Source organism: Zalophus californianus, chromosome 11 (assembly GCF_009762305.2).
Source record: "Zalophus californianus isolate mZalCal1 chromosome 11, mZalCal1.pri.v2, whole genome shotgun sequence".
NCBI lineage: Eukaryota > Metazoa > Chordata > Mammalia > Carnivora > Otariidae > Zalophus > Zalophus californianus.
This window is the reverse complement of record NC_045605.1, coordinates 97,266,338-97,279,333: the sequence shown is the minus strand read 5'-3', so window position 1 is coordinate 97,279,333 and position 12,996 is coordinate 97,266,338. Positions and strand designations below refer to the sequence as shown.

General features: G+C 49.5%; 1 protein-coding gene across 3 annotated transcripts in view; it reads left to right on the top strand.

Moving 5' to 3' along the window:
• LRP4 (LDL receptor related protein 4) overlaps positions 1-12,996 on the top strand; it is a 55,470-nt gene that overhangs the window by 26,594 nt on the left and 15,880 nt on the right. For all 3 annotated transcript variants that reach the window (XR_003517422.2, XM_027579322.2, XM_027579323.2), the window contains 15 exons: positions 720-921; positions 2,436-2,625; positions 2,711-2,842; positions 3,762-3,902; positions 4,243-4,329; positions 4,436-4,607; positions 5,217-5,379; positions 5,503-5,728; positions 6,089-6,392; positions 7,777-7,995; positions 8,161-8,295; positions 9,126-9,234; positions 11,090-11,234; positions 11,507-11,620; positions 12,080-12,215. Coding sequence is in view for 2 of the 3 variants with exons in the window: in XM_027579322.2 (XP_027435123.1) it covers positions 720-921; positions 2,436-2,625; positions 2,711-2,842; positions 3,762-3,902; positions 4,243-4,329; positions 4,436-4,607; positions 5,217-5,379; positions 5,503-5,728; positions 6,089-6,392; positions 7,777-7,995; positions 8,161-8,295; positions 9,126-9,234; positions 11,090-11,234; positions 11,507-11,620; positions 12,080-12,215 (2,475 nt within the window). In the remaining variant the exon portion in view is untranslated. The remainder of the gene's footprint in view (positions 1-719; positions 922-2,435; positions 2,626-2,710; positions 2,843-3,761; positions 3,903-4,242; positions 4,330-4,435; positions 4,608-5,216; positions 5,380-5,502; positions 5,729-6,088; positions 6,393-7,776; positions 7,996-8,160; positions 8,296-9,125; positions 9,235-11,089; positions 11,235-11,506; positions 11,621-12,079; positions 12,216-12,996) is intronic.

The following is a 12,996-nucleotide window of genomic DNA, read 5'->3' as shown; positions in this document are numbered from 1 at the left end:
TCTTTCTTTTTTTTTTTTTTAAGATTTTATTTATTTATTTGACAGAGAGATAGAGATCACAAGCAGGGGGAGAAGCAGGCAGAGGGAGAGGGAAAAGCAGGCTCTCCACTGAGCAGGGAGACCGACATGGGGCTCAATCCCAAGGACCCTGGGATCATGACCTGAGCCGAAGGCAGACCTTAACCAACTGAGCCACCCAGGCGCCCCAAGGAAACATTTTTTTTTTAAGATTTATTTATTTGAGAGAGAGAGAGAATGAGAGAGAGAGAGAGAGAAGAGAGCACATGAGAGCGGGGAGGGTCAGAGGGAGAAGCAGACTCCCTGCTGAGCAGGGAGCCCAATGTGGGACTCGATCCTGGGACTCCAGGATCATGACCTGAGCTGAAGGCAGTCGTTTAACCAACTGAGCCACCCAGGTGCCCCCAAGGAAACATTTCCTGCACCCCATTCTTCTTCCCCTCTTTCTTTATCCCCAAATAGGCCTCATTTGCTGAACACTCCTTGAGCCATTGAGCTCTGCCTTTATTAAAACCCTGGGGAACCTTTGGATAGTGATAGAACATACGAGACCTTTGGAGAGAGCTTTGAGCCCAGGTTGGGGCTGGGAGCTGAGGCAGGAGGCTGGGGCAACAAGTGCAAGCAGCTGACACCCCAGGCACCCCAAGTCCCCACGGCGTGTTAACTAGAAGGCTTGTAAGAGCTTCTTTGCCTGTGCCCAGGTACATGTATTGGACCGACTGGGGTGCTAGCCCCAAGATTGAACGAGCTGGCATGGATGCCTCCGGCCGCCAGGTCATCATCTCTTCCAATCTGACCTGGCCTAATGGATTAGCCATTGACTACGGGTCCCAGCGGCTTTACTGGGCGGATGCTGGCATGAAGACGATTGAATTTGCTGGTCTGGATGGCAGCAAGAGGAAGGTAAGGGTGGTGTTAAGGCATCCTCCCCCAACCCTGACAGCCTCCGGGGCAGCACTCCCTGGCCGGCAGCTAGGAGGACCCAGGCATGATGGGACAAGCATGAGGGGTGTGCTCTTCCTTTGAGGCTGTGGCTGCCCTCCAGAGCCGAGGAGGCTGGGTGGGGGATTGTTGCCTGGTGATGAAGGGAAGCTAGGGCTTTGTGTAGATTGTGGTGCACAGACCTTCCTCCTAACTGTCACAACTGACATTATTTAATCACCAATTGCCTCCTGGACCTGTGAGAGATCGCCCTCTTTGTTTTTGCTGTTGTTTATTGGTATAATTTCAAATTTACAGAAAAGTTGTAAGAATTGTCAAATCGGTGAACCATTCTCTTTCTAACCCCACACACACACACACACACACACACACACACACACACACACACACACACATTATTATTTTTCTGAACCATCTGAGATTAAATTGGAAACATCCTGCCCTTGACCCCAAAATATTTCGATTTCCTAAGAACAAGGACATTGTCTTAAGTAACCACAGTGCAACGATCAAAATCAGGAAGTTTAACATTGATACAATATTACTGTCTAATTAACAGTCCATATTCACCACCAATTGCCCCAATAATATCCTTTATAGCTATTTTTTTCCTTTTTTTTCTTTCTGAGGCCAGGATCCAATCCCAGATCACAAGTGTGTTTAGTAATCAGGTTCCAGATTAACCTCTAATCTGGAACACTTCCTCATAATTATTTAACCCATCCAGTCAAGGAAATAAGTCCTTTCTATGTCTTTGTTGACCTTTGTATTTTTAAAAATCAAACAACGCCAGTTATTTTGTAGAATGTCCCTCAATCTGTTTGCTGTTTCCTTAGATTCAATGTGTTTGGGGCAGGGGTACTACATTAAATAAAGTCGTGTCTCTGTGCAGGCACAGAGGTCAGCTTCTCCCTTTACAGTGAAATTAACTTGGTGTGGGTAAGGTGGTTGGTTAAGGTGGTGTCCACTGTGCAGTTGCTGTTTTTCCTTTTGTAATTAATAAATAATTTGTGCCGAGATACTCTGAGGTTATGTAAATCATACATGATCTTTTACTATCATCACACAACCCTTGGAGCCAGGCGCCATCACGATCATATCACAGATTGGCAAACCAAAGCTCAGAGAGTTTTTTTTTTTTTTTTTAATCAGAGAGAGAGAGCGAGCGAGCACAAGCAGGGGGAGTGGCAGGCAGAGGGAGAAGCAGGCTCCCTGCTGAGCAAGGAGCCCTATGTGGGACTTGATCCCAGGACCTTAGGATCATGACCTGAGCCGAACGCAGCCACTTAACCGGCTGGGCCACCCAGGCGTCCCTCAGAGAGATTTTATAACCAGCTCTTGCTCAAGGTTGCACAGCAGGTGGTAGTGGAGGAACTGCATCCTGACTCCACATGTGGAAGTGGCTCCCTCTTGATCGCCACTCTGTACTGTCTCACCTTGCTGGGGGATGACACAAGTGCTGGGGCCCCCGGCAGGTGCTGATTGGAAGCGAGCTCCCCCACCCCTTTGGGCTAACCCTGTATGGGGAGCGCATCTATTGGACTGACTGGCAGACCAAGAGTATACAGAGCGCTGACCGGCTGACGGGGCTAGACCGGGAGACCCTGCAGGAGAACTTGGAGAACCTTATGGACATCCACGTCTTCCACCGCCGGCGGCCTCCAGGTGAACTGCCCTCGGCCCACCGTGGCTTCTCCTCAGCCTTCCTTTGCTATAGACCTCCCCACTGACCCCCCTCCCCCCTACCCAGTGTCCACGCCATGTGCTAGGGAGAATGGAGCCTGCAGCCATCTGTGTCTTCGGTCCCCAAATCCGAGTGGCTTCAGCTGTACCTGCCCCACGGGCATCAACCTGATGCCTGATGGCAAGACCTGCTCACCAGGTAAGTTGGAGCATCACGGGCCAGGATAGAGCCTCTCCAGGAGGGCAGTGGCTCTCTTCCTTCCCTGTAGGTGGATTCCAGGGTGGGCCGAGAAACTGTGGGTCCCGGTACTCTGAGAGGCATAGGAGAGACCAAGAAGTTTTAGAGAAAAGGAGAAGTCCAGGATGAGGCCCAAGGGACCAGGTAGACAGAATCATAGGCAGAGTCTAACTTGTTCTTATAGGGTCTCTATGCATTTTAGAAAAGGATGCTCTTTTCTCAGATGTTTTGCTTTCAGTGTTGGAAAATTGTCATAATACACTGATTGGGTTAGAACAAGTCACTTTAGTTCTATCTGCCGAGAGCTGGTATAATAAATACTAAAACATATGTGCTCTCCAATGTCATGGTCCCTCCCTTGGAAGTGGCACTTTGTGAGTGTACAACTTATGTGACAGTTGGAGGGTCCCAGAAGCAGGGCCTGGCTGCCCAGATGTTAGAAGTTGATGTTTCTCCCTAGGGGATGCTACATGGCAGGCCGCAATTGAACCCTAACTTCCTTGCAATTCGAATGAGAAAGGATCTGTGAATCGGCCCTCCCTGGTTGTAGGGAAAGCCCTTTCACTTAACATGAGGTTTTTTAAACCTCACGGTAAAAGTTCCTGCAAAGTGCAGAGAGCTCTCATTTATGACTGTGTGTCAGGCCCAGTGCTAAGTGCTTTCTGTACATGATCTCTTCTAATCCTACGGGATACCCTGCTACTATCCCCATTCTACAGATGCTGAAGCTGAGGCTTGAACAATTTAAAGAACTTGCCCAGGATCGCACCCCTAGAAACTAACAGAGACGGGGCATGCACTCCCATTTGCCTTACTCCAGATCCTCTTACTGGCTACGCTAGGGTGACTTTTCTCTTTCCTTTTGTCCCCACTTGGGCAGGCATGAACAGTTTCCTCATCTTCGCCAGGAGAATAGACATACGCATGGTCTCCTTGGACATCCCTTATTTTGCCGACGTGGTGGTACCTATCAACATTACCATGAAGAACACCATTGCCATTGGAGTAGATCCCCAGGAAGGTCCGTGTGGCCCTCTGTCCCTAACCCACTGCAGCTGCTCTTCTTCCTCTCCTACCACCTTTGCTTCCTGCTAAGAGCCTGGGGCTCCCTGTTCCCTCTGGCACAGCCCTGCCCCATCTCTGTAGCACTTTCTCTTTGGTAATGAGGGCATGGTTTGGGGCCTTGCTTCCATCTCTGCCGAGAACATTCCTGTTAGGATATTTCTGTATCTCCCTTGATTTCCTCTGCTCAGGGGTAGAGGACTCTCTGACATGCCCTGGTGTCTCAGGGCATGGGTCAGCTATGGGTGTTCCTTTGGGAGAGGCGAGGGTCCAGGCTGAGCTAAGCCTTCCCTTTCCAGGAAAGGTGTACTGGTCAGACAGTACCCTGCACAGCATCAGCCGTGCCAATCTGGATGGCTCGCAGCATGAGGACATCATCACCACAGGTGGGCCTTGCTCCCAGCCCAGGGACCCCCTGTCTGGCTGCAGAGCTGGGGAAGCATCCCGTCTGTTTTAAGGCAGGAGCCAGTGTGCGCTCTTGACTTCCTGCAGGGCTGCAAACCACAGATGGGCTCGCAGTGGATGCCATTGGCCGGAAAGTGTACTGGACAGACACGGGAACCAACCGGATTGAAGTGGGCAACTTGGACGGGTCCATGAGGAAAGTGTTGGTGTGGCAGAATCTTGACAGCCCGCGGGCCATTGTGCTGTACCACGAGATGGGGTGAGAGCCAGCTCTGTGGTTCGGGGCGGCAGGGTGGGCCAACTCAGCTGGGGAAGAGAACAACAAAGCGCAGGCGTTGCTCACAGGAACACGGAGACTGACCTAACTGGGGCTGTTCCGCTCCTTCTGACTTCTTTCAGGGGTGGTAGGATAATGTAGTGGTAAAGGGCACGAGCCCTGGAGTCTGAAATCCAGGATTCAACATTCTTTACCATTTCTTAGTTGCGTCTGTCACTTTGGGTCCCGTTTTTAACCTCTCATCCTCAGCGTCCTCACCAGTAAGTGGAGGTGATAGTGAAAATGTATACCTCATGCTCTTGTGAGGATTAAGTGAGAGAATCCATGGAAAATTCTTTTTTAAAAAAAATTGTGGTTAAAAAAAAACGTAAAATTTCCCATCTCCACTGTTTAAGTGTACAGCTCAGTAAAGTCTATGCACATGACGGTGAAACAGATCTTCAGAACTTTCTCGTCTTGCAGATCCGAAGCTCTAGACCCGCAAACGACACCTCCACATTTTGCATAACGTGCTTTTCACAGCGTGTGGCATACGGTCAGTACTTCCAGTATGTAGGAGCTACAGACATAGCAGTGTTTTTCCTGGCCCAGGTTCATGTACTGGACGGACTGGGGGGAGAATGCCAAGCTAGAGCGGTCTGGAATGGATGGCTCAGACCGGACCGTGCTCATCAGCAACAACCTAGGATGGCCCAATGGGCTGACTGTGGACAAGGCCAGCTCCCAACTGCTCTGGGCCGATGCCCACACTGAGGTGAGAGTCCCGTGCCTGTCGCTTCCTGGAAGCCTGAGGAGACAGGCGAGGGACTGTTCAGGATCTCTACTCAGGACCCCTTGTCTGCTCATAGCCATCCCCCACCCTCTCCTTCCTCCACAGCGAATTGAGGCTGCCGACCTGAATGGCGCCAGCCGGCACACGCTGGTGTCCCCTGTGCAGCACCCTTATGGCCTCACCCTGCTTGGCTCCTATATCTACTGGACTGACTGGCAGACCCGGAGCATCCACCGTGCCGACAAGGGGACTGGCAGCCATGTCATCCTGGTCAGGTCCAACCTGCCAGGCCTCATGGACATCCAGGCCGTGGACCGGGCACAGCCACTGGGTGAGAGGACCCCTAGGGCGGTGAGCCGGAACTGGCTTTCCAGGGGTAGCTCGGCGTCTGAGATGTGCCCGGAGCACAGAGATTCTTTTATGATCTCAGAGACAAGGACCTCCCTAAGCCCCCTTCCTGGATCAGGCCGTGTTCCGTCTGGGTATGGCTGGTACTCCAACTGCATGATGCTGTCACCTTCCAAAGACCTCCTGAAGGGAGACATACCTGCTTTTTCTCCCTCATCCCTGCCAGGCACCAAATTGTATCCCTTAGAACAGAAGAGAACCAGGCACAAGAAACTAGGGCCTTTGTAAGCTTTCCACAAGAATCCGGGCTGGGTGTCAAGACTCATGCGTCTCGCCTCCCCAGGTTTTAACAAGTGTGGTTCGAGAAACGGCGGCTGCTCCCACCTCTGCTTGCCTCGGCCCTCGGGCTTCTCCTGCGCCTGCCCCACTGGCATCCAGCTGAAGCGAGATGGGAAGACGTGTGATCCCTCCCCCGAGACCTACCTGCTCTTCTCCAGCCGAGGCTCCATCCGGCGTATCTCACTGGACACCAGCGACCACACAGATGTGCACATCCCGGTTCCTGAGCTAAACAATGTCATTTCCCTGGACTATGACAGTGTGGACGGGAAGGTCTATTATACAGATGTGTTCCTGGATGTTATCAGGTATGAACGTCCCTGAAATCTCCAGAGGACGCAGACCTATATCCCATCCCTGTTGGGGTGAGATCATGGTTCATGTTGACCTCTAAATAGACTGAGTGATTTGGTAGTTTGGATAGTGAGTTCTGATCCTGACTTGTTTGCTTGTCATTTACAACAGAGTTCAGATTTGGGTTTGTTGTTGCTGTTGTTATTTCTAGATTAATAGAAGCCTAGTATGTAAAACAAACAGATAGTCAGGCTGGGGACCTGGAGCCTTTACCCTACTATTAGGCCCTGTGGGAGCTCTAAGCATCCCCTAAGACTCATTGATGAGTAGGCCATGTAGCTAAACCACATATCTGTATTATAATACAGGAGCCCTGGACAAATGCCAAGGCTTATGATTGTTCACAAGGTTGTATTTTGCTGTTTTAAAAATATTTTTGTTTTATTTTACTTTTTATTATTCTTTCAATTTTTTTTATCCCATCCTAACTGAGGAATGTGATGCCCTGCCACTAGTATGAGGGGTTTATGATGGCAGAGAAAGAATTCTCTCATGTGAAAGAATAGGGGTATTCCCCTTTGTTCTCCCTGAGGGGCATATTAGAATCTCATGCTGGAGGGGTGCCTGAGTGGCTCAGTCATTAAGCGTCTGCCTTCGGCTCAGGTCATGATCCCACGGTCCTGGGATCGAGCCCCACATTGGGCTCCCTGCTCAGTGGGGGGGAGCCTGCTTCTCCCTCTCCTCCTCCCCCCTGCTTGTGCATGCCCTCTCTCACATAAATAAATAAAATCTTAAAAAAAAAAAAAAAAAAAACTCATGCTGGGAACAGCTGGGAATATTTAGTTTAGAGAAGTTCCCTAAGTGTTTGTGACATACCCCCATCCTGGGGTTGAATTCCCTGGTGTAGGACTAATGTAAAAATACACAGGTAGATTTTGACAAATTTGCCTTTCTTATAATTACCACCTAGTAATCCTTATCTCTTCCATAAGGTATGTGGAGAATTACTAACCTGTCTTCTGCAAGACATGGGCCCAAACACCTCCTATTTATAGCAGGAAACACTCTGTCCTCCCAAGAATTTGTTCATTAATTCTGCTAATATTTTGAGTACCTACTGTGCTAGAGGCTGAGGAATGTACTGATAGGTATGTGGTCTCTGCCCCTAGGGAGCTTATAGTCTAGTAGGGATCTAATTATAGGAACATGGATTAAAGGGGTTTCAGTCTAGGGGTGACTGGCTGGCTTAGTTGGAGGAGCATATGACTCTTGATCTTGGGGTCATGGGTTCGAGCTCCACATCAGATGTAGAGATTACTTAAATAAATATACTTAAAGGGGGGGCAGTCAATCTCTGGTCATTCGGGTCAGTCATCCAGCCCTGGGCTCTTCCCTCAGGAGAGCAGATCTGAATGGCAGCAACATGGAGACAGTGATTGGGCGTGGGCTGAAGACCACCGACGGGCTGGCAGTAGACTGGGTGGCCAGGAATCTGTACTGGACGGACACAGGCCGAAATACCATTGAAGCATCAAGGCTAGATGGTTCCTGCCGCAAGGTGCTCATCAATAACAGCCTGGATGAGCCTCGGGCCATTGCCGTTTTCCCCCGCAAGGGGTAAGTTTTTGGCCAGCAGAAGAGAGACCCAGGGAAGAAGGGCCTGGTGAAGAGTCCCTTGGAAGATGCCTATGCACTAATGGTGTCGGTGTGTCCCCCGTATTCTCTCAGCCTCTGGGTGCCATCTTCCCATGCTTTGGTGATGATGGCAGTGTTGTATCTCAGGTACCTCTTCTGGACAGACTGGGGCCACATTGCCAAGATTGAGCGGGCAAACTTGGACGGCTCTGAGCGGAAGGTCCTCATCAACACAGACCTGGGTTGGCCCAATGGCCTTACCCTGGACTATGATACCCGCAGGTGGGAACCCTGTCCCAGGAGCTTCCTGGAAATTGAATGGGCAGAGGAAAGGATGGTGGAGATTCAGATAGTGAAAACAAAAAGATAGAAAGCTCCTTGATAGGTAAGGAGGGAAAAAAGCAGCGAGAAGGATGAGGGAACACATTCTTAGGGTTGCTGAATCGGGCCCTCAGTCCTCAGATGGATTTTGTTTGTGTGGTTTACATGTTTTTGATTTGAGTGTCTTTAGCAGAGCACATCCTCTGGCTGGACCGCAGGTCCCATGACCCCTTACCCATTGGAGGGTGATTTTTTTGTGTGTTTGTTACTTTTCTGATCCCTTCACTCATTGGAATTTGCAACTCCTTGTCTAGATAAAAAATGCTGGAGGGCGGGAGAAGGGGGTGAAAGGGGCTTTGAAGCAGGCAGCTTCCCTTTCTGCCCCCAGAAGAAGGGAAGGGAATCAAAGTCACCTGGAGAGCCGGGCTAGAGAAGAGGAATACCTTCTTCCTTCAACCTCAGTGAAGTCCTTGCAAACCAAGATCTCTTCTTGAAGAGTGTTCATAAGAATTTGGGCTTCGATTCTTGGGATCAGATGAGCCTGGAGGGTGACTCCTCTGAGGTCACAGCTCTCTACCCCACCCCAGACAGCTCTGACCCCCCACTTGAGTCACTAACCTCCGCTCTTCAGCTTTGGAACTTGCAGTGACCTCTCTCATCAAGGGTGCTTTTTGACAGCTCACAGCCCCTGCTGGTTCAGCTCAGGAGGGAGACAGATAGCTCCTTGGGGGGAAGGACTGGGCTTCTTGGCAAGCATTTTGAGCAGCCAACTTCTCTCTTTTCCTTCACAGGATCTATTGGGTAGATGCACATCTGGACCGGATTGAGAGCGCTGACCTCAATGGGAAGCTACGGCAGGTGTTAGTCAGCCATGTCTCCCACCCCTTTGCTCTCACTCAGGTACTGGCTCAGGAGAGAGGTAACTAAACCTCCTTGGTGGGCGGTGTTTCCTTGGGATCCCAAGTTGGCAGCCTCAACCCTAGTTGCTACGCGACAGGCATGCTACCGAGGCTCATTTTAGGGCTGTTTCCTGTACACGGAAGTCTTGCCGCCATATGCCTCTTGGTCCCGTCCCACCACTCCACGTTCTAGCGTTTGAGGGAGGGGCTCGCAAATGTAGGTTCCTGGACCCTGGGAGATAAAGACTCTGCTTCATGAGCGTTGGTCCCAGGAATGTGCATTTTAACAGGTTCCCTAGTTGATTCGAATGCTGTGTTTCCAACTGCTGTGCCCAGACAGCTGGCTTAGTGACAGTAGGGTGGAGTGGTTATGAGCCCGAGTTTTGAGGCAGCCAGCCAGGTGGTATGTGTTTACTGAGAGCCTCTAATCTGCCAGCTCCGTGGGTTCAAGCTCTGCCTGTATCATTGAACAAGTGCAACTTTGGACAGAAGACTGAACTTCTCTAAGCTTCACTTACCTATAAAATAAGTGAGTTTAATAATGGTGTCCTCCCGAAATATACGCAAAGCGTTAGCACACTTATCTGGCATTCAGTGCGTGTTATTTTTAATTGTTTTAATTATCACTGGCTGTCATTTTTGAGTTCTAACCCTGTACAATAATTCGGGGAAGGGGAAAAAGGAAGACCTGTCAAGCCTGGGGCCAAAACAGGGATTCTCAATCATTTAAAAATCTTTGTTCTTTTTTGACTTTCCACTTATCTGTATTGTGCATCATATCCTACCAGCCAATAAGATTTTGGCTCTACTTAATGATAGGCTCCCCCCACCCCATACTCCAAATGTAAAACTACAGGATGATACTGAATATGGTTTTTCAATCTCTTAAGTTTCCCCTGGGATTTCTGATACATACCCAGAAGCAGGAGGGGAACCACGTTCTCTGCTCTCCCCAGCCCTGGTTGAGCATCTCGGGATCACTGCATTAGAAGGCAGCTTCCCCGGGCGCCTGGGTGGCTCAGTCAGTTAAGCGTCTGCATTTGGCTCAGGTCATGATCCCCGGGTCTTGGCATCGAGTCCCGCATCGGGCTCCCTGCTCCTCGGGGAGCCTGCTTCTCCCTCTGCCTCTCTCTCTGTCTCTCATGAATAAATAAATAAAAAAAAAAATCTAGGGGCACCTGGGTGGCTCAGTTGTTAAGCGCCTGCCTTTGGCTCAGGTCATGATCCCAGGGTCCTGGGATCAAGCCCCATATCGGGCTCCTTGCTCGGTGAGGAGCCTGCTTCTCCCTCTCCCTCTGCCTGCTCCCCTGCTTGTGTTCTCTCTGTCAAATAAATGAATGAAATCTTAAAAAAAAAAAAAAATAGAAGGCAGCTCCCCCTAGAAGTAACCAGAGGATTTGGGCCGGGACTCTTAAGTGAAGGGCCCAGAAGTGCTGGGACCTTAGAAGGACCCCTTGTCTCCAAGTTACTCCTATTTACTAGGTATAAGAACTCACTTATTCATTGAGCCACACAGTCAACTGACTGAGGATTAGGTGTTAGTGGTAGAAATTGAGAGATAAATGAAATATATTTTTGTCCTTGAAGAACTTAGTCTTATATGACAGACACGTAAGCAAATGATCATAGAGTGTCAAGACTCACTTGTAGAAGGCACAGAACAGCATGGAGGAGTGAATTCTGTATGGATTGGGGGAGATGTCCTGGATAGTGCCATACTGGGGGACACACGGAAGTTGGCGTGCTGGACAAGAGAAGGCATTTCGACAGGAGTACACGTGCTGAAACGCAGAAACACTACTGGGGTCAGACGATTGAATAATGTTTACTCTTTATTGGGTTTTCCTGTTGAGTAGCAGGACAGATGGATCTACTGGACAGACTGGCAGACCAAGTCAATCCAGCGTGTGGACAAATACTCAGGCCGGAACAAGGAGACAGTGTTGGCGAATGTGGAAGGGCTCATGGATATCATTGTAGTTTCTCCTCAGCGACAGACAGGTGGGCTCCTGGGTCCTGAGCCTGCTTCCTTACCATCGGTGGGGTGGTTGGTGTCCACAAGGACTCTTAATGACCAAGACAATTAGACTCACAGGAGAGCCTTTTGGTTCCCATTTTAAGCTCCTGTACCTTTGTCAGCCCCATGTGGTTATACCCCTTCTGCCCTACTGCCCCTAGGAGTGAGGTGCCCTGGAGCTTCTCCTTTCTGAGAAGTGCCAAATAGGAAGACCTGATTCTGTCCCAAACCAGACACTTACTTGCTTTGCCTCTAGGGACCAATGCCTGTGGTGTGAACAACGGAGGCTGCACCCACCTCTGCTTTGCCAGGGCCTCAGACTTTGTGTGTGCCTGTCCGGATGAGCCAGATGGCCGGCCCTGCTCCCTTGGTGAGTTGGACTGGACGGCCCCCTGGAGCAGCAGAGCCCTTAGAGCGGCAGGGGATCATCAGCCTCAGCTCTGTCCTTCTCGGTGGGAATCCCCCTTCGGGGGGTGTTATAGCACAGTGACTGGGAACAAGGAGTTTGAGCTTTGGAATAGCACAGACTTGGGTTTGCTTGGCTTCTGGCATTTACTAGAACGGAATTCAGGTCTCCTAGTTCCCTCACCCCTGCTGTGGTCTGTGTACTGCTGTCTTTTCCTGACCTTTGTGGACCAGCTAGCCATTCAGAGCTATTAATATTGGAACCCAAATCCATTTTATTTACAGTATGAAGAGCCTCTAATGAGGATGCGTAGGATAAGGGCAGCTAGAAGATTGCTTTGTCAAGTGTCCCAGGTTGTTACTCGTGGATCATATGTAGAGATTTGGGGCTCCAGGGGCTCACTCCAGTCCTTTTTCTCTCCAGTCCCTGGCCTGGTGCCCCCAGCTCCCAGGGCTACCGGCCTAAGTGAAAGGAGCCCAGTGCTACCCAACACACTACCTACCACCTTGCGTTCCTCTACCACCCGGACCCGCACTTCTTTGGAGGAGGTGGAAGGAAGGTAAGTGTATTCAATATGGGATTGAGGGCTCTTTTTTCCAAATCACCATCCCCCACCAGCAGAAGACCAGTCTTAGCTCAGTCATTCCGGTACATGGGAGGTAGAGCACAGCATTAGCCACCAGTCCCTGCTCTTTGAGGCTGGAGATGATATTTTGACTTGTAGATTGTTGCAAGTGATTTTCTTTTTAGCTCTGAGGGCAAGAAACTTTAAGTGCAACTTTAGAGAGAAATCACTCAGGAGGAGTTTCTTACATGGCCTTCCTCCTTCCTTTCTGTGACGTTTGTTCTCACATAACCTGTTTAGTATATGGTCTGTCCTACAGTTTACTTAGAAGCCACCAAGTCATAGTGGTCTCTGGGCTGTGGCTTTATGACTTGGAACATCCTCAAGGATGTGATGGCTTTAGCTTATAATGACCTCAAACACACATGCGCGTATGTGTGCATGCGCTCACACACCCCCATTATTAAATAAGCAAGCATAACCATGAACAGTTCTCAAATCAAGTATAAAATATTCTATTTAATTAAATGGATGGTACCTATCAATTTAAGGTGCATACTGAGAGTTTCAACTGAAAACATGACCAACATCAATTGTGAGATGCCATTGATTATAAGACACATTCCTGTTCCACAGGTGTTAAGACTATAGAACAATGCACATCTTAAGGTTGATTAAACATGATGTTACATTCAATTTAGAGAAATTCTTTTTTTTTAATTTATACTTTGCAAAAAAAAAATCTGGAAACACAGATGGGAATAAAGAAATAAGT